Source organism: Drosophila suzukii, chromosome Y (genome assembly GCF_043229965.1).
Source record: "Drosophila suzukii chromosome Y, CBGP_Dsuzu_IsoJpt1.0, whole genome shotgun sequence".
NCBI classification, from domain to species: domain Eukaryota; kingdom Metazoa; phylum Arthropoda; class Insecta; order Diptera; family Drosophilidae; genus Drosophila; species Drosophila suzukii.
Genome location: NC_092085.1, coordinates 11,739,350 through 11,761,111, shown reverse-complemented (window position 1 = coordinate 11,761,111; position 21,762 = coordinate 11,739,350). Strand labels below are relative to the sequence as shown.

General features: G+C 41.0%; 1 protein-coding gene across 1 annotated transcript in view; it reads left to right on the top strand.

Annotated features, from left to right (window-relative positions):
* The window catches only part of kl-3 (dynein heavy chain 8, axonemal kl-3), an 895,452-nt gene that overhangs the window by 76,111 nt on the left and 797,579 nt on the right, over positions 1-21,762 (top strand). Inside the window, exons 4-5 of the mRNA XM_070997912.1 lie at positions 9,268-9,436; positions 9,496-9,901. Coding sequence (XP_070854013.1) covers positions 9,268-9,436; positions 9,496-9,901 — 575 coding nt within the window. The remainder of the gene's footprint in view (positions 1-9,267; positions 9,437-9,495; positions 9,902-21,762) is intronic.

Below are 21,762 nucleotides of genomic sequence, written 5' to 3'. Positions count from 1 at the left end.
GACCACATGGCGCTGAAGTTGCTTAACAGCAATAAAAGCCCTTCAGGAAGAATCGGCAGATGGGTCCTAAAGTTACAACATTATGACTTTGAGGTAGCGTATAGAAAGGGGTCAGGTAAACATGGTGGCTGACGCCTTGCAAAGACACCACTACCGGAGACGCAACGAGGTTTAAAGGAGACAACGGAGCCAATAGCTTTAGGAGGTTGCAGCTGGATCAAGAACCCAGCCGCAGAAGTATCGAAAACGGCAATCAAATTCCGTTGGTCATGATAGACAATTTCTATAAATAGACGGATCTAGTGCCGCTTAAAAACGTTCAAAAAAGCGCTTAGAGAGCTCATAATCGCAAGGTATGCGAGCCGCAGTTTGCAAGCCGCATCTTCAAAAGTTTTCTGGCTGAGATGGGTATTAGACAGCAATTCACCGCACCCTACGCACCACAAGAGAATACGGCAGAACGAGCAAATAGAATAGTCAATACCATGATAGCGCAGTTCGCATTGCAGGACCTGAGAAACTGGGACGAGAAGTTGCGAAGTGGCAGCGAACTCGAGTATATCGGAATCAAACGGTTGCACCACATCGTTTCTTACCCAAGGCAGGGACCATGACTCCCGAGCGGCCTATATGACAGGGATAAAAACGCGAACAATCTCAGGGAGAAATTTGAAGTTGAACGGCGACATCTAGAAATGTTCCTCATTTCTACAAGCCCGCAAAAGGTTACTTACTTGTTGGAGCAGAATCCTTTTTCGAACTAATGAGCGTAGGCCAAATAAAGCTGGGTTACCAACATCTCTCAATCCAAAAAATGTTACTGGGATGGATTGTTTCGGGAAAATATAAGCAGCATACATCAAATAGAGCTCAGGTGTGCAGTGTCAATGATAATATTGGTTATCTCGATTCTCTAGTGAAATGTTTTTGGGCATTGGAACAAGTCCCAGAGATTTCGAAGGCTTCTTCAGCTTGCGAGCGAAACTTTAAGCAAACCATACACAGGCTTTCGTCAGACCGTTTTACGGTGAAGCTGCCATTTAAAATGGATCCAAACGGCTTAGGATTTCCACAGATTTCTTGCGTTGAAGCGCTAACTCGCAAAGAATCTCGAGTTACATGTCATGTATCAAGAATTTATGAAAGAGTACCTCACTTCTGAACATCGCTATTATATTTCGCATCGATGTGTCCTCAGACCTGATAGTAGCACCACAGAGTTACAAGTTGTGTTGGACCCATCGAGTAAAACCTCAATTTCGTTAAATGGTGGGCGCAACTTTTTTTGGCCATCCGTTTCTTTGAGCTTCCCTTTAACCGGTAATGTGATAGTTGAGGTATAATATATACTATATATATTTAGGTATATACTATAGCGTTCTTCCTTGTTAAAAGTAGTCCCTTCAGTTCCAAAAAAAAAAGTTTCACTTGTGAATCACTTGTGAATCCCGTGGGACATGTCATCTTGCACAAGTGAAGAGCAAGTGACGCTCCATATAGAATATTGTATATGATGTCCCCATTTTCACAAGTGAAATTTCAAATGAAAATTTTTCGAAGTCCCACGGGATTTCACTTGCTTCTTATACTCATTTTTCGTATGGCCTGTCACGTACCGGTGAACGGCGCGGAAAAGAACTACTCAACAACGGAGAAGGAGTGCTTGGCAATCGTCTGGGCGATCCGGAAGCTCAGGCCACATCTGGATGGTTACCACTTTAAGGTAGTAATTACAAGTACAAGACGGCAAGTTAGCTTGGCAGCTCGAGGGGGAGGTCAAATTCAGCAACAAACAAGTGACCATGAGCCTATTGATTTTACCCGGAGTAGTGGATCCGTTGGTGTTGGGATGGAACTGCCTTAAACAAGTCGGTACCGAGCTAAGGTGTACTGGACGCGAGATAATAATACCAGCTAGGAGCCGACACAATGGATGGCTCGAGGAAAAGCTATCGGTAGTAGTCGTTTAACAGGTAAACGAGTTGGACGATACTACAGCGTTCCCGAGAAGAGAGCTGGCAGACTTCAGCACAATGACGGGAACATCGAATATGGCAGAGCACCAAATCAAAATGAAGGATGACAAGCCAATCAAGCAGAGTTACTACCCCAAGAACCCAAAAATCCAAGGGAAAATAAACGCAAAGGTGAACGAGCTTCTCCAAATGGGGTTCATGAAAAAGATGACAGGCAAGTGGAGACTGTTTGTCGACTTCAGACATATCAACGCGAAGTAGGTGAAGGATGCGCAGCTCGAGGTGGAGGTCAAATTCGGCAACAAACAAGTGACCATGAGCCTGTTGATTTTACCCGGAGTAGAGGATCCATTAGTTTTGGGATGGAACTTCCTGAAACAAGTCGGAACCGAGATAAGGTGTGCTGGACACGAGATAATAATACCAGCCAGGAACCGACACAATGGATGGCTCGAGGAGAAGCTGTCAGTAGCAGTCGTTCAACAAGTAAACGAGTTGGACTATACTACAGCGGTTCTGGCCGACTTCAGCACAATGACGGGAACATCGAATATGGCAGAACACCAGCTCAAAATGAAGGATGACAAGCCAATCAAGCAGAGATACTACCCCAAAAACCCGAAAATTCAAGGGGAAATCAACGCAAAGGTGGACGAGCTTTTCCAAATGGGGTTCATAAAGCATTCAAAGAGCCCATACAGCTCCCCCATCGTGATGGTGAAAAAGAAGACAGGCAAGTGGAGACTGTGTGTCGACTTCAGGCAGATCAACGCGAAGTCAGTTAAGGATGCCTACCCAATGCCCCGCATAAGCTACATCCTGGACCAACTAAGGGAAGCGCGGTACATCAGCAGTTTGGACCTGAAGGATGGATACTGGCAGATCCCACTGGAAGAAAATAGCAGGCAATACACAGCGTTCACGGTACCAGGCACCCACCTCACGGTGCCCACCTCACGCATTCGCTTACCAGGATGACACGCTAGAAGAACAAAAGAGAGACCTTAGAGAAGTATTCCGGCGTCTTAAGGAAGCAACCCTGAATCCGAAGCCGAACTTCAGTAGAACTTTCATCCAGCAAACAGACGCCGGCGACTCAGGACACCGAAAAGGGAAAAAATAATGTCCTATTCGAGCCAAACATTGAACGGCGTGGAAAAAACTATTCAACAACGGAAAAGGAGTGCTTTGCGATCGTCTGGGCAATCCGAAAGCTCAGGCCATATTTGGAAAGTTACCACTTTAAAGTAGCAACCGACCACATGGCGCTGAAGTTGCTTAACAGCAATAAAAGCCCTTCAGGAATAATCGGCAGATGGGTCCTAAAGTTACAACATTATGACTTTGAGGTAGCGTATAGAAAGGGTCAGGTAAACATGGTGGCTGACGCCTTGCAAAGACACCACTACCGGAGACGCAACGAGGTTTAAAGGAGACAACGGAGCCAATAGCTTTAGGAGGTTGCAGCTGGATCAAGAACCCAGCCGCAGAAGTATCGAAAACGGCAATCAAATTCCCTTGGTCATGATAGACAATTTCTATAAATAGACGGATCTAGTGCCGCTTAAAAACGTTCAAAAAAGCGCTTAGAGAGCTCATAATCGCAAGGTATGCGAGCCGCAGTTTGCGAGCCGCATCTTCAAAAGTTTTCTGGCTGAGATGGGTATTAGACAGCAATTCACCGCACCCTACACACCACAAGAGAATACGGCAGAACGAGCAAATAGAATAGTCAATACCATGATAGCGCAGTTCGCATTGCAGGACCTGAGAAACTGGGACGAGAAGTTGCGAAGTGGCAGCGAACTCGAGTATATCGGAATCAAACGGTTGCACCACATCGTTTCTTACCCAAGGCAGGGACCATGACTCCCGAGCGGCCTATATGACAGGGATAAAAACGCGAACAATCTCAGGGAGAAATTTGAAGTTGAACGGCGACATCTAGAAATGTTCCTCATTTCTACAAGCCCGCAAAAGGTTACTTACTTGTTGGAGCAGAATCCTTTTTCGAACTAATGAGCGTAGGCCAAATAAAGCTGGGTTACCAACATCTCTCAATCCAAAAAATGTTACTGGGATGGATTGTTTCGGGAAAATATAAGCAGCATACATCAAATAGAGCTCAGGTGTGCAGTGTCAATGATAATATTGGTTATCTCGATTCTCTAGTGAAATGTTTTTGGGCATTGGAACAAGTCCCAGAGATTTCGAAGGCTTCTTCAGCTTGCGAGCGAAACTTTAAGCAAACCATACACAGGCTTTCGTCAGACCGTTTTACGGTGAAGCTGCCATTTAAAATGGATCCAAACGGCTTAGGATTTCCACAGATTTCTTGCGTTGAAGCGCTAACTCGCAAAGAATCTCGAGTTACATGTCATGTATCAAGAATTTATGAAAGAGTACCTCACTTCTGAACATCGCTATTATATTTCGCATCGATGTGTCCTCAGACCTGATAGTAGCACCACAGAGTTACAAGTTGTGTTGGACCCATCGAGTAAAACCTCAATTTCGTTAAATGGTGGGCGCAACTTTTTTTGGCCATCCGTTTCTTTGAGCTTCCCTTTAACCGGTAATGTGATAGTTGAGGTATAATATATACTATATATATTTAGGTATATACTATAGCGTTCTTCCTTGTTAAAAGTAGTCCCTTCAGTTCCAAAAAAAAAAGTTTCACTTGTGAATCACTTGTGAATCCCGTGGGACATGTCATCTTGCACAAGTGAAGAGCAAGTGACGCTCCATATAGAATATTGTATATGATGTCCCCATTTTCACAAGTGAAATTTCAAATGAAAATTTTTCGAAGTCCCACGGGATTTCACTTGCTTCTTATACTCATTTTTCGTATGGCCTGTCACGTACCGGTGAACGGCGCGGAAAAGAACTACTCAACAACGGAGAAGGAGTGCTTGGCAATCGTCTGGGCGATCCGGAAGCTCAGGCCACATCTGGATGGTTACCACTTTAAGGTAGTAATTACAAGTACAAGACGGCAAGTTAGCTTGGCAGCTCGAGGGGGAGGTCAAATTCAGCAACAAACAAGTGACCATGAGCCTATTGATTTTACCCGGAGTAGTGGATCCGTTGGTGTTGGGATGGAACTGCCTTAAACAAGTCGGTACCGAGCTAAGGTGTACTGGACGCGAGATAATAATACCAGCTAGGAGCCGACACAATGGATGGCTCGAGGAAAAGCTATCGGTAGTAGTCGTTTAACAGGTAAACGAGTTGGACGATACTACAGCGTTCCCGAGAAGAGAGCTGGCAGACTTCAGCACAATGACGGGAACATCGAATATGGCAGAGCACCAAATCAAAATGAAGGATGACAAGCCAATCAAGCAGAGTTACTACCCCAAGAACCCAAAAATCCAAGGGAAAATAAACGCAAAGGTGAACGAGCTTCTCCAAATGGGGTTCATGAAAAAGATGACAGGCAAGTGGAGACTGTTTGTCGACTTCAGACATATCAACGCGAAGTAGGTGAAGGATGCGCAGCTCGAGGTGGAGGTCAAATTCGGCAACAAACAAGTGACCATGAGCCTGTTGATTTTACCCGGAGTAGAGGATCCATTAGTTTTGGGATGGAACTTCCTGAAACAAGTCGGAACCGAGATAAGGTGTGCTGGACACGAGATAATAATACCAGCCAGGAACCGACACAATGGATGGCTCGAGGAGAAGCTGTCAGTAGCAGTCGTTCAACAAGTAAACGAGTTGGACTATACTACAGCGGTTCTGGCCGACTTCAGCACAATGACGGGAACATCGAATATGGCAGAACACCAGCTCAAAATGAAGGATGACAAGCCAATCAAGCAGAGATACTACCCCAAAAACCCGAAAATTCAAGGGGAAATCAACGCAAAGGTGGACGAGCTTTTCCAAATGGGGTTCATAAAGCATTCAAAGAGCCCATACAGCTCCCCCATCGTGATGGTGAAAAAGAAGACAGGCAAGTGGAGACTGTGTGTCGACTTCAGGCAGATCAACGCGAAGTCAGTTAAGGATGCCTACCCAATGCCCCGCATAAGCTACATCCTGGACCAACTAAGGGAAGCGCGGTACATCAGCAGTTTGGACCTGAAGGATGGATACTGGCAGATCCCACTGGAAGAAAATAGCAGGCAATACACAGCGTTCACGGTACCAGGCACCCACCTCACGGTGCCCACCTCACGCATTCGCTTACCAGGATGACACGCTAGAAGAACAAAAGAGAGACCTTAGAGAAGTATTCCGGCGTCTTAAGGAAGCAACCCTGAATCCGAAGCCGAACTTCAGTAGAACTTTCATCCAGCAAACAGACGCCGGCGACTCAGGACACCGAAAAGGGAAAAAATAATGTCCTATTCGAGCCAAACATTGAACGGCGTGGAAAAAACTATTCAACAACGGAAAAGGAGTGCTTTGCGATCGTCTGGGCAATCCGAAAGCTCAGGCCATATTTGGAAAGTTACCACTTTAAAGTAGCAACCGACCACATGGCGCTGAAGTTGCTTAACAGCAATAAAAGCCCTTCAGGAATAATCGGCAGATGGGTCCTAAAGTTACAACATTATGACTTTGAGGTAGCGTATAGAAAGGGTCAGGTAAACATGGTGGCTGACGCCTTGCAAAGACACCACTACCGGAGACGCAACGAGGTTTAAAGGAGACAACGGAGCCAATAGCTTTAGGAGGTTGCAGCTGGATCAAGAACCCAGCCGCAGAAGTATCGAAAACGGCAATCAAATTCCCTTGGTCATGATAGACAATTTCTATAAATAGACGGATCTAGTGCCGCTTAAAAACGTTCAAAAAAGCGCTTAGAGAGCTCATAATCGCAAGGTATGCGAGCCGCAGTTTGCGAGCCGCATCTTCAAAAGTTTTCTGGCTGAGATGGGTATTAGACAGCAATTCACCGCACCCTACACACCACAAGAGAATACGGCAGAACGAGCAAATAGAATAGTCAATACCATGATAGCGCAGTTCGCATTGCAGGACCTGAGAAACTGGGACGAGAAGTTGCGAAGTGGCAGCGAACTCGAGTATATCGGAATCAAACGGTTGCACCACATCGTTTCTTACCCAAGGCAGGGACCATGACTCCCGAGCGGCCTATATGACAGGGATAAAAACGCGAACAATCTCAGGGAGAAATTTGAAGTTGAACGGCGACATCTAGAAATGTTCCTCATTTCTACAAGCCCGCAAAAGGTTACTTACTTGTTGGAGCAGAATCCTTTTTCGAACTAATGAGCGTAGGCCAAATAAAGCTGGGTTACCAACATCTCTCAATCCAAAAAATGTTACTGGGATGGATTGTTTCGGGAAAATATAAGCAGCATACATCAAATAGAGCTCAGGTGTGCAGTGTCAATGATAATATTGGTTATCTCGATTCTCTAGTGAAATGTTTTTGGGCATTGGAACAAGTCCCAGAGATTTCGAAGGCTTCTTCAGCTTGCGAGCGAAACTTTAAGCAAACCATACACAGGCTTTCGTCAGACCGTTTTACGGTGAAGCTGCCATTTAAAATGGATCCAAACGGCTTAGGATTTCCACAGATTTCTTGCGTTGAAGCGCTAACTCGCAAAGAATCTCGAGTTACATGTCATGTATCAAGAATTTATGAAAGAGTACCTCACTTCTGAACATCGCTATTATATTTCGCATCGATGTGTCCTCAGACCTGATAGTAGCACCACAGAGTTACAAGTTGTGTTGGACCCATCGAGTAAAACCTCAATTTCGTTAAATGGTGGGCGCAACTTTTTTTGGCCATCCGTTTCTTTGAGCTTCCCTTTAACCGGTAATCTGATAGTTGAGGTATAATATATACTATATATATTTAGGTATATACTATAGCGTTCTTCCTTGTTAAAAGTAGTCCCTTCAGTTCCAAAAAAAAAAGTTTCACTTGTGAATCACTTGTGAATCCCGTGGGACATGTCATCTTGCACAAGTGAAGAGCAAGTGACGCTCCATATAGAATATTGTATATGATGTCCCCATTTTCACAAGTGAAATTTCAAATGAAAATTTTTCGAAGTCCCACGGGATTTCACTTGCTTCTTATACTCATTTTTCGTATGGCCTGTCACGTACCGGTGACACGTCCCAAGTGAAATCACTTGTGAAAATCCGATTTTTTTGCTTTTTACATTAGTCATCGCCTTCCTTAAGCCTTTGTCCCGGTCCTCCGAATCCTTGGCCAACGCTCCTGATAAAATGTATGGTCGTATGTTTAAAAAATGCGTTTTGTTTGTCTTCGCATATTTACCTTTTAGAGCTGTGTTTCACCCTTTGCAGAATTTTTATTGGCGCAAAACATTTTATCATCCACTTTCGGCTAACGGAACCCATTGAATACCTTAATACTTTAAACTAGATCAATGCACAACATCTTCAACTTAATGTAACACTTACCTGACTTTATTATTTTCACTTTAAAAAACGCAAGAAGTAAACCTGCTGCGCACAATTTAAATGGCTTGATTCCCTTTTAATAACTCAAACAGAATGAACCAAGTATTCCTCTCACCCCTTTACATTATTTCTTTTAATTTCTCTTCGCTGTTGGCGCGTGCCACTGCACCTATACCCTTTCTAAAGCGAAAATAATACATAATATTTACTTTTTTGAGTAAAAAATACAAAATGAATTCTTTAAAAATGGTACTATTAAAATGTTTTAAATATTTAAATAGATTTTAACAAACTAAATTTCTATAACTTAACTAAAAAATTATATTGTAATATTAATGTATAATACGTAAGCATAACATTAAAAGTAAATTCGATTTACTTAATTTTGCTATAATCAAATAATTTACTTTTATAAAACAATATTAGTTGTTTTCTTTTATATACAATAATGCTCCTAAAATATATTCCTTCCTTCTACGCTGCGTCGACTTCTCTGCTGACGTCAACAGCGGCACAACGTTCAAGGCACAAAAAAAAACAAAAAGGTTTTTTGTTCAATTTGCTGTATCTGACAAATTTTCTGAAGTGACCATTGTCGCGTCAGTTAACGTATCTTAGTCCAAGCTCTTATATCGGCTGCATCGCAATAAGCCACTCTGTCGATCTCGCTCTCTTGGCTTGCATTCTTGTGCCCAGCTTTCGCCTGGCTAACTCTTGTAAAGTAGTACGAATTTGTTCTTAACATTAAACGCACTCTTTTCTCCCCTATTGTAATCTCTCGCTATTAATTTGTGAGCCATTACACAAAACCATCTACGAATTTTATTATTATCGCAAGCGGTATGATTAATTTATATTTATCTTTTAGAAAATAAAAGAAGTTGAAACTTTTTTTAACCTGGTGTTGGATATTGAAAACTTACGTATTCTGTTAGAAATGTATAGTATAACTGAGTTTCTATACATCTATGTACCAGATGAACCAGTGTCTTCCTATGAATTCCTCGAAGAGAGCAACAAGCTACGGTCGGAAATTGGTAAAAAAAAATTTCCTCATTGACGAGATTTTTAGAATAATGGCTTTTGTTTCTTACAGAACGGGTGTTGGAAAAGAAATCCGTGTGCATGGAGCGTGCAGTTATTGATATAATAAATATGTTTATTGACTTACTCGATTTTGACCAAACGGATTCTAAAGGTCGTCGAGTATTTCAGCTTCCTCCTGAGAAGCTTAACGATACGAATTGGAGAACCGAGGGTTTTTTACCTATAGATAAATGGGACTTCATACAGTTTCATAAAATATACCGTACAATTTATCTTGCTCCTGAGGATGTGTTGAAAACCCTTCAATTTCGTAATTATGAAAATATACGTTACGAGCTTCATCATTTGCGAAATGACTGCATGGATTTGTTCTCTTATTATAATTCGAAAATAATATTGGCCCTTGTAGCTGGTTCTAAAAGATCATTAGATTTTGTGCGTCAAAATATTCTCAGGTAAGCATAATAAAGATAGATTATCTGCCCTTAAAACGAATAATAACAAGGAAGAGCGCTATAGCCGAGTGCCTCGACTATCAGATACCCACTACTCAGCTAAAGGGGAAATGGAGGTACCCAATCAGCACACTGAGATTGTAATGCGCCAGCTACTTGCGGTCTCAATATGTGGTTATTTGTGAGCCAACCTGATTAAGCGTTAGAATAGGCGTGACATGTTCGCGTAACAAACTTGCGTTGCGTACAAAGCTAAGCAATCTAAATCTGAAGTTCCAATTCCCTATCATTGATAGTTTCTGATATATATGCGTTCGTATCTATGATTTTTTGAAGTTTATGGGCTTTAAATTGGGCGTGGCAAACCTTTTTGTCGATATATTTTTTTTAAACAATTTGAATTACTTTTGGCCTTTAGTAAACTTTCAATTTCTTAGTATTCAAAGTATGAAAATTGTTCAAGCAAAAAATATAAATGCAGCTTGCAAGCCCTTTCTTGCTCCTCCTAGTGCCACGCCCACAGCAACGCCAACAAATGTGACAACATATTTTTATACGATTCGTCGAAAGGTATGTAACAAGCAGAAGGAAGCGTTTCCGACCCCATAAAGTATCAAGAATATATACTTGATCAGGATCACTAGCCGAGTCGATCTAGCCATGTCCGTCTGGCCGTATGAACGCTGAGCTCTTATAGAGCTAGTCTATTGAGATTTGGATGAACGCTGAGATTTGGCGTGCAGATTCCTGAGCTTCTTGCAGCTTAAGTTTGTTCCAGCAGAGTGCCACGCCCACAAACCGCCCAAAACTGTGGCTCCTACAGTTTTGATGCTAGAATAAAAATTGTATCTGAAATGTATTGTTTTCATCAATACCTATCGAATGACCGAAAAAAAAGTTTGCCACGCCCACTTTACCGCCCACAAACTTCAAAAAATCGTAAATATAAACGTGGACAGTTTGCTTCGCGAATGTGCCACGCCCACTCTAACTCCCACAAACCGCCCAAGCCTATGACGCCCACAATTTTCATGCTAGTTAAAAAATTTTAACTGAAATTTATTGGTCTCGTCAGAACCTATCGATTGGTTCAAAAGAAAATTTGCCACGCCCGCTCTAACCCCATAACGATTAAATCTGTCTACCGCCGGCAGGTGGCGCATTTTAATCTCGCATTGCTGCTTGCATATTTCCATTTCCCTTTGATCCCTTTAGCTGAGTAACGGGTATCTGATAGTCGAGGTACTCGACTATAGAGTTCTTCCTTGTTTTATTATTATAATTATACAGAATTAATGAAAACTAAGTTTATCTGTTTTCAATGTCTGGTTAGCTTCCTCTCTACGTCTGATATAGCGTTTTTACTTGTTGGTACTTGAATTTTTACTTACTTTACTTAATTGTGCAAAGCTACACACATAAATGCTGAATCTTGATCTGCTTTAATTTCTTGTGGTTGTCCAATTTCTTTGAATACTTTCATGATAGCTATTTTTGCTTCTAACCAATCTCTACCTGTGACTTCTGGTAGAGTAGCAAATTTTCAATATACGTCGATACATGATAAAAATGGTTGATTACCAACCATATAAAAATTCATGACAAATTATATTTTGAATTTCAGGAGTAAGTTCAAAGGTCAATTTGGTATTTCTGTGTTCCGATTTCGTAACGATATTAGTTTCACATTCATTTATTATAATCTGAATTAATTTTTGATAGTTAGGGAAATACTATTTTTCTATTCCTGGGTGTAAAAGTTCTTTATGCAGTTTCGATATTATTTCTTTAAAGTCTGCATATGTCAGTGTCTTCAAGATTTGCCGTACATCTTACTAATTTCGTCAAATGATTTGAATTTATTATTTCCACTTAAGCTTTTTGAAATGTAAGAAAATCTGAGTCGCTATGGAAATATATTTCTCTCTTTTTATTCATTATCATTTCCTTTAATTAATTATATTTTCCGGCAAAATAATAATTAAATGGCCTCTCGGTTATGTATGTATAATTTTGATTGTCCTCTTAAGCACTGTGGGCTGTTGCATTTACACTACTGGCTGTTTCTCCTGGTATGTTTTCTTCAAGATTATCTGAAAACTTACGTTCTTTTATCTTAGTCCTGGATAGTGCGTCAGCTACATAATTTTCTTTTTCTGGGAAATATTTAATCTAACAATCATATTCGTTCAATTTTATTTTCCCTCTTTGTGGTTTCATATTTGGTTCTTTTATGTTGTTTAACCAAACTAAAGGTTTATGATCGCTTAATATTTCAAAAGACCTGCCGAATAAATACGATCTTAAATATTTGGTAGTTCTTTTTCTATGGTAGCGTAATTTATTTCGTGTTTATTTATTTCTGCTGGCATAAGAGATTGGTTTATGATTTTGTGACAATAATGTTCCTATAGCCATCTTGGTTGCGTCTGTTGCTAAAGAGAATGGTTTACTAAAGTCGGATAAATTAAAATGAGGTGTGATGTATTTTTTTTTTTTCATTTTATAAAATGCTTCTATATAAGACTTGTCTTTGCTATTAATGGTAGCACCTTTCTTTAATTTCATTGTCGATATTTTCAAGTTCGGTATGAATTTTCGATTAAATCCACACAATCCTAGAAATGATTTAATTTCTTTTAGAGTTTTTGGTATTGGTAAATTTATAATGGCATTTCTTCGCTAACGAAGCTTGCCGTTGCTCCGGTGTCGATTGTGGCTTTGTTGCTGTTCCCACCAATCATCACAGCTGCGGACAGCTGCTGCTCCTCCTCGATTAGCTTGCCCGTTTGTTTGGAGAGGTAGCATTGTGCGATCACCGCTCGCCTCTCTGCGGCTGAGATCGCTGGCCAATTCCCGATCGTTGGCAGAGTTCTACACTCCTTACACCCACCTTGCCGCATATCCAGCAAAATAACAGCCGTTGGTTTCGACAGCCTCTATCCTAGTGTCCGTTCCCCCCACATTTCCGACAGGCCTCCTGTGGGACTGTGATATGGGTGGCTTCTTGTAGTCTCTGTGTGTTGCTTGGCGGCCTTCACGAGGTATTGTTTGGCTGTCTCTGTTGCTGTGGGGGTGGTGTCCATTGGCCTCCGCGTGGTGCGTGTGTGGCCTGCTGTCGTCTGCCTTGGTGTGGTGGTGACCATTGGACATTTCCTCGTGTGTCCTGGTTGTCTGTCTCCTCGCATCTTCTGCATGTGACCTGCGTTGGTAATGACGACTGGGTCTTTGAGAACTTGTTCTCCTGTGCAAAAACTTCCCGTTCCTTTTCAAGTTCTTCGTACTCATCGGATAGGATCATTAGCGTATCCAGGTCCGACACTTTGTACGCCCTTAGGAAGATCCGTAGGGTTTGGGTGCAGTTCTCTTTAATGCCCCTTAACTTCTCTTAACGTTAAGTGGCCTTACCATCAACTGCATGTCGATCATGTAGTCCTTGAACGACTCGCTGAAGCCCTGCTTCCTTTGCCGGACCTGGTCCGCCAGCCTGGTGAAGAAATCTCTCGGCAGAAAATAGGTGTGGAAGCTTTCTATGAACTCTGCCCAGGTTCTCCACTGCTTGTTGTTGGCGATGAACCATTTCAAAGCCCTTCCGTTAAGAAATTCCTGCATCGCTCGGGGGATCAAATCTAATTCCAAGCTATTTACTCCAGGAATTCAGGAACGACCATTCGCGGACCTGTTTAGCGACCTTTGCATAGTCCGACTGGCTTGGTCTCGGGGTCAGCGCTGCTGTTTTCCTATCTTGGCTTGACCCTCTCCAGGGCGACATTAGGCTTCTGTGCGACATGGGCGAAGTCCTCCTTCTTAAGGCGGTAAATCCACTTCTTTCCCATTTTTATTGTGCTTTTCTCACTGTTGGGACAACCACGTTGGGCGCCAGATGTAACGAACTGATTTTGTTGCCTGCTCGCTACGAGATTCGTGCGGCTAGCTCAGAAGATTGTCTGTATCTCGGGATGCACGCAGTGACCCTCCCCGACGCGTTGACTCGAGGCAGAGAACTCGGCCTTGCAGGCTTAGGAAGGCATCACCGATCTTAGAATAGGGTGAATGACCGACCGCCTGTCCCATGCTCAGTTGGGTGTTGCTAAACCGTTGGGCTCCTCCAGGACAATGCCTCTTGAACGCCTCAACCTGTATACTGCTTGTTGGTAGTGAGGCTCTGGGACACTCTGGGTTTCGGCGTTTGCTGTTCCGGGACTTCGTCGGTAATCGCTGGACTCTCCACGACAACGCCTCTGGAAACCACAAATCGATCGACCGTTCGTCATTCGCGCCATGTCCTGCTCAGTCGGGCAAGGCACACTGGGTTTCGCCAACTTTCCTCTCGAGCTCATGGTTCCTCGTTGCAGGACTCCGAGTCAACTTGTTTTCGTGTGCGAATGCTTCCCGCTCTTATTCCAGTTACTCGTACTTGTGAGCTAAGATTATTAGCGTATCCAAGTTCGATATCCTTAGACTGAGTGTACAGTTCTGCTTTATAATTCTTAGGGTCTCTTTCGGCGAGTAGTTGAGTGGCCTCGCCATCGTCAGGATGCGGATCACGACTAGCTGTAGTCCTGCTTCCTTCGCCTGACCTGATGCGCCAGCCTGGTGAAGAAATCTCTCGGCAGGTGATCAACTTTTTTGCCTTTTCCAAATTGTTTGGGCGGTTCATGTAGTTTGTTGCTTTCGTACGAACAGTAGAATCAATCTCCATTATTTCTGGCTTGGGCTGTGGCTGAGAGGCTGTCTGATAAAAAGCTCTTTGTAGTAATGCTGTCTTGGGGGTACTGAGGGCTTATATTGGCGGGGAAAAACTAGTCGCTTGGATTCTAAATATCCAGTTAAGCTTTTTTGGCAAGTCTCAAGTTGATCTAGGAGCCACGTTAAATTTGTTGCTAGGGACTCGTCTCCTGTGCAGCAATCAACTGCATTTGGAATTTCACGTGCGCGCATCATTATTTTTACATAACTTTTATCAATGTTTGTGAATCGTTTTGCCTCCATTGGTAACTGCTTTGAAATGTCTCCACCAACAAAAACGGCTTCTAAATAAATCCATAGGTTTTGAACCATTAGCCACTTTTCTAATATATCTCCAGTATTTACCAACTTGGATAGCCAAAGTTGAATTTCTTTTTTAAATGGGGCATTATATCGATTTGAGGCCCGTGAATTCATTATCATTAAGCTGTTTTCCAAAGACGATATAATCTCCAAAGTTTCTCCTCCCTTTAACACAAGATCACCTCTATTCTTGAATTGTCCCAATTGTAAGTTTACCAAAGACCAATCTAAAATTATCTGCTTAAGCTTAGCTTCTATATCCAATTCCTTACTTGCACCTACGCAAATGTCTTCAACGTCTTCTTTGTACTTAAGAATAGGCGCTTCAAGAAGTTTGCCTAAAGTAAACTTCGGATTTGTTGGATCAAAGTCAGTATTGAACAGTGCGTTTAAACGAATCCAATGTCTTTCTTTCATTGCCTTGTTTGTCATAAGCTCAAGCAATGGACACGTTTCATTAAAGTCATCAATTTTTGTCTTAAGATCAATAAAAGCTGGCCACGATTGCATTCCTTTGGGCAGCTTTCTGCAACGCAACTGAAAGTCTGCTAATTCAGCACTAATTTTTTCAATATTCACATCAGCCCAAGGCATTTCATAATAATCCGTTATAGTTTTTAAAACTTGAATATATAATGAGTAGAGCCGGTTGAGATAATTGAACTCCCGTTTACGTTGATGAAGTAATGGATAGTCTGTGATTGGTAATCCAAAAAGTTTTTCACCGCTACTATACATTTCAAACTTTCTCCAAAGCTCATCAAACCTGTTTTGAAAAAGAAAAACTCTATCACTAGCTTCCTTGGCAGATATGCCCTCCACCATTGGCCCATTCAACTCAAAATCTCGATTAAAATCATCAAACTCTTGAACAAATGTGGCTATTCCATCATTTAGCTCCCTTAAAAGAGGTTCCTCCATTTCTGAGATACGATCCGAAACTTTTTTCGCCTGTAAAAATATAAAAATGTCACTCATAAAATTTTTTATGTTACAAACATATAACTTACGTTTTCCAACATTTTATTAAACATTAACTGTAACCCTTCAACTTTATCGTAGTCTTCTTGAGGTACGTATATATTAAATTGTGAAAAGAGAGAGTAAGTATCAGTTATCAACTGGAGGCTTAAATCCATTCTGAAAAAAAGCAATTAGCAGTTTTTAAAAAAACACATATTGAGTTACACATTATTGATTTGGAGGTCTTCAAATCGTAATGTAATCTGAGTATAATTCTAAGAAACTATGTCTAAGCAAGGAAGAAAACTATAGTTGAGTTCCTCGACTATCGGATACCAGTTACTCTTTAGATATACATTAAGCAAAGCGAGATTGTATTGCGCCATCTACGCGTCATCTCAATATATGGTTGTGGGCGGCAGACAGATTAAAGCGTTTGGGCGTTAGGGTGGGCGTGGCAATCTTTTTTGGATCAATCGATATGTATTGACGAGACAAAACAAATTTCAGTATAATTAAATAAGCTGTGGGCGTTACAGTTTTGAGCGGTTTTTTGCGAGTGCGTCACCAAAATGATCAATATAGGATACCAAAAACAATAAATACAGCTGTTTGTCCTTTAGTAAAGAAACCAAGTCGTTCCATGCTCCAGTATCTATTTGTTCCGATCGTTCACCATTTCAGAAGTGGGCCAGGTTTCCTGTTTTCGACATAAACACAATCAAGCATATTCTGACCCAAAAATTCTCAAATTTTTGCCATGTCCCTTGGAAGTGATAACAACAAGTTATCTAATTATCCTTCAATAGTCCCAGGCACATCCGTAGATCCTCCCACACCCGAACTAAATACTAAGTCTTCGTCGCCCCGAAAAAGAGTCACCCGTGCAAACGATAAAATGGCTCAAATCAACAGAGTGAATTTAAATCCAGGGCAAACACTCCTTTGCCGGTCCCTTTAACTCTTTCTATGCTTAACATTTGACGCAAAGAAATACGCGCATTATGGGATCGCATCAAGGAAGAGTACGGCGATTGTACCGGGAGCATGGCAGAAGCCGGAGAAAGTGCACCCGATAGTTTGCCATTTTTCCGAGCTAAATACAGCTATTTCGTTTACGAAAAATGTGTTGCTCAGAACGCGGATATAACAGCCCAATATCCCCAAGTGCAAGCTGTTTCCCACCCAGACCTACATTTCCTTTGGCTGTCAGCTGCCTTCGTGCGATACCGATGTTTTCACCGGAGATTATCTGCGTTGGCCGACTTTTAGGGATCTGTTTAGGGATCCATTTTTAAAAGTAATCCAAGGCCGACGCCGGTCAAAAACTTTTTCATCTAAATGCAAAAACAAGTTGCGATGCACAAAATTCACATTACCCCTACCAACGATGGCTTTCGCTCAACCTGAGCTAACCTAACTGAGCGATTGTAAGTAAATAGCCAATTGATACTTTTAAATATCCGTGAGCTTAAAAACACCATCCAGGGTTGCCTTTTGTTTTTAGAAAAGTCCAGGACTCAAATCGAAAATTGGCATTGCCTCTTGGTGTACATGATCTCCTCCAAACTCCCTAAGCTCACGCTATCCTTGTGGGAACAGTCCCTACACAAAAAGGCAGATATTCCGACGTGGCAAAAGATGAACATCGGACCTTAGAAGCCATTTATGACGAAAGCATCCGCCTCCAGTGCAGCGTCTCGAAGAATAAATTCTTACGAGAGAAGAGTAGCACCCAAACGTAAAGGATGTGATATTGGCAAGAAGAAAAACCATCCTGTCCGCACATATGCACGATTTCTCCAGATGACGGTCGACGAGCGATCGGCATATATAAAAAGAAAGCAGCTATGTCTGAGCTGCTGATTGCGAAAGCACTCATGTTGCTTTACGTGGCGCGGCCGCTATCACACCCTACACCGCAGAGGCAACTCATCTTAGCGCCTTCAAATTCAGACTCAAATAAAGACCAAATTCACCAGTTGCCACCGCTACGGGTCCCACGGACTCTACAGTCCATAGATCCGTCTTGCTGGGCACGGCTCTAATTGACATATGTACCCGAGGTCCAATTTTAAAGCTAGTGCCGTGTTAGATTCTGAGCAGCTGCTCAAATTAACTAAGCTCTGTCAGCTTACCATCCGTTTTCCGAATAGGCCTAGCTTGCAAGTAAACACGACTGCCTATGCTCTTGCGCAAATAGCTGGAATCCTTCCATATTGTTTGATTCCGCAACAGTTACTTGATCTAAAGTTTTACGAGAGCGCACAGATTGATATTCTGGACGAGGCCGATGTATTCCCATCCGATCTCTTTGGCGGCACCCGGCCGAACATTTTTGGCTCCCTCCTCGGTCAAGAACCCATTTTTGGGTGGATCCTAACAGGACCCGTGCTCCAAGGCAAAATCGGAATTCCGCCTATTCCACGCGACTTTCCCACTCGTTTGTATAAACTTCTCACCAAGTTTTGGGAGATGGAGGATCTGCCAGTAAAAGTGGTAAAGGCATCCGATTTGACCTGTGAGGAAAGTTTTCTTAGGTCATTCCAGATTCTAAGAACCGAGCAACGTCTAAGAAGGGACAGATCTGAAAACCAAAGAGAATCTCACATGAGAGAAGTCCTTCCTGAAGCCATTCCTGGCGATTCGAGTCGAGCAACGTCATTCGCAATCACATGTACATATGAGAGCTGACTCCGCAGAGGGCGCTAGGCTCATTGTTCGCGAGCTACAAAGTGCTCTAGATTCCGCTGGTTTTCCATTGAGAAAATGTACCTTCAACCACAATGATCTCTTAGCTCATATTTCGTCTTGAATATCTTCTGACTGCAGGCTTCCTCGAGATCGACACTGAAAGCACACCCAAAACTCTCTCGTCCCACCATATTTTTTTTTTTTTTAAATTCTTTGCTATTTATTTATTGATTCTTCTCCCTTTGGATACTAACAATAAGTGTAACAAAAAAATCAGTCATATGACTGATGTTGTGCTAAAGGGGCCCGAAAGTAGCTGCCTTGGCACGTCGGCTGGAAACCCAAGTCAAGCCTCTTGCGAGGGGATTGGACGTTGTAGAACGCTTTTTGTTTGTCTATTTCATCTTTCACGGTAAGAATGCTTAGGTCCCTGTGGATGTTTTGGTTGCGAATATACCATGGTGCCCCAGTGATAGTTCGCAGGATTTTCGATTTAACGCGCTGTATAATGTCTATGTTGCTTCTGCTGGCGTTCCGCCATAGTCTTTTCAATTTATTAGGTACGGTAAGTATAGTTTTTAAAGTATTAAAATATTAAATAAATCAAATTAGAATTGTAAAATAGTTTTCGTTGTCTCTCCGTTGTTGTGGCTTAGTCATCTTTGTGTAGTTCCATTTTTCTTCTTAATTCCGTAAATCTTCCGGAAGGTAACGTTTTCGTGAAAATGTCCGCCAGCTGATTTTCTGTAGAAATATACTCGATGGAAATAACATTATTCTCAATTTGTTCTCTGGAAAAATGATACTTAATATCTATATGCTTTGGCCTCTTATGACAAGAGGGTTTACTGGCTATGCTTATACAACCATGATTATCTTCGAATTTCTTTATTGGACCATCAAATTCAATATTAATGTTTTCCAAAAGGGACTTAAGCCATAATGCTTCCCTCACAGCTTCAAACAAGGCCATATACTCTGCTTCTGTGGATGAAGCTGCTACTGAATTCTGTCTCTTTGTATTCCAACAAATTAAATAAGAGTTAAACATTTTAAAAAGAGAACAGGTTGTACTTTTTCTGTCATTCTGATTTCCACCCCAATCTGAGTCTACATAACCAACAAATATATTTTCATAATTTAAATTTTTCTTAAAAATGAGCTTCATATTAATATTTCCTTTAAGATATCTTAAAATCCCTTTTAAACATTTCCATAGTTCTATATTATTATTATTAGTATATCTATTTAAGATATTGATATCAGTAGTTATATCCGGTCGTGTACAAAGCATTAAAGCATCGTAAATTTCGTCTGAATTTAACATTTCATAATCTAGCTTACTTGGAAGTGGAGTATTTACAGATTTGCAATCTTCCATATTAAACTTACTTAGTCAGCAGACTGACTTAAAGATATCTGATCTTGGCCCACTTCTATTTTCATTCCAATAAAGTATCGTATTTCACCCAAGTCAGACATTCCAAATTTTGTCATTAGGTATTGTTTAAAATTGACTAATCCTTTTATGTCGGATGTTGCTATAACATACAATATTCTTATTTTCAGGCTTTTTAACAATAGTCCAGGTGTTATTTAGTTTATGAGCAGAAAGCTCGACCTTAATAGCTTCTTCCCATAAAGACCTTTCTTCTATACTTTGTACTTCATCAAATGAACAAGGGACTTCATTAAAAGCAGTGTGAGCATTCATTATAAAATTATTTAAATTTATTTCATCTTCATTATGCTTGGATATGCTTGGTTTATTTTTTAATCTATCGCTTCTACTAGTTACACCATTAGTTACTATAGCGATTTCATGTGTTGACATTTTTTTAGGTCGCTTAACTTCCTTACTCTCATTCAGGAAACTATCTTTATCACTATCCTTATTTTCGTTCAGGATTTCAAGTTCAAAACATTCCATACTCTCATTCAGGATATTTTCATTTTCAGAATCCTTACTTTCATTCGGGATCTCTTGTTCATAACATTCCATACTCTCATTCTGGAAATTTTCATTTTTAGAACCCTTACTCTCATTCAGGATCTCTTGCTCACAACATTCCATACTCTCATTCTGGACATTATGTTCAACACATTCATACATTTCATTCAGGGGTTTACTTTCCTTACTCTCTTTAGGGAATTTATTATTTTTGTCGTCCTTACTCTAGATTTAACCATACTTATCTCATCTACTACTACGTCTCTGGCAACTATGAATTTCTCATTTTCAGTATCCCATAATTTAAAGCCAATTGGTTCATACCCAACAAATATGGTTTTAAACGATTTTTCATCAAATTTACGTTTTCTTATTTTATTGTGTACATACACAGTCGAACCAAATATTTTTAAATATTTTGAAATCGGCTTTCTATTATGCCACATCTCGTAAGGAGTTGTTGGACGATCCCCAAGTGCCCTACTTGGAATTCTGTTTATAGTATATGTTGCCGTTAACACAGCCTCACCCCAAAAAAAATTGTCTAGTTGTGCACCATTTACAATTGCTCGAGCCTTTTCTGATCATTCGCTCTGAAACTCCATTCAACTGTGGAGTATATGGTACAGTTAAATGGTAAATAATTCCTTTCTGAACACAGAACTCACGCATATTGTTAGGTAAATATTCCCTATCATTGTCTATGTATAGATTAACAACTTTAAGATGAAAGTGGGCTTAACTTTTTGAGGCAAAATCTTTAAACATGCTATACACATCCGACTTATGTTTTATTAGGTAAGTGAGACAATAATGGGTAAATTGATCCACAATAATTACATAGTAATTTTTATCATCAATAGTTGTTGGTGTTATCGGACCACAGACATCAGAATGAATAACAAAAAGAGATTTATTTATGTACTCTTTATTTTTAAAATTGTAAAATCGTAATCTGGCTTGTTTTCCATTCAAACAAGCTTCGCAAATATTGTCGGTAGGTTTAACACTATTAAGGAGACTATTATTACTAAATAAATTCTTTCTTTTTATTTCTAACATTTTTCCTTTACTTATATGCCCCAGTCTTTCATGTCATAATTTATATAAATCTATATTTTTTGTGTCTACTGTATATGCTTTAAATTCAATAACTGGAACAGTGTACGCACCTGAGTTTTCAGAAATTGTTTTTCCACTT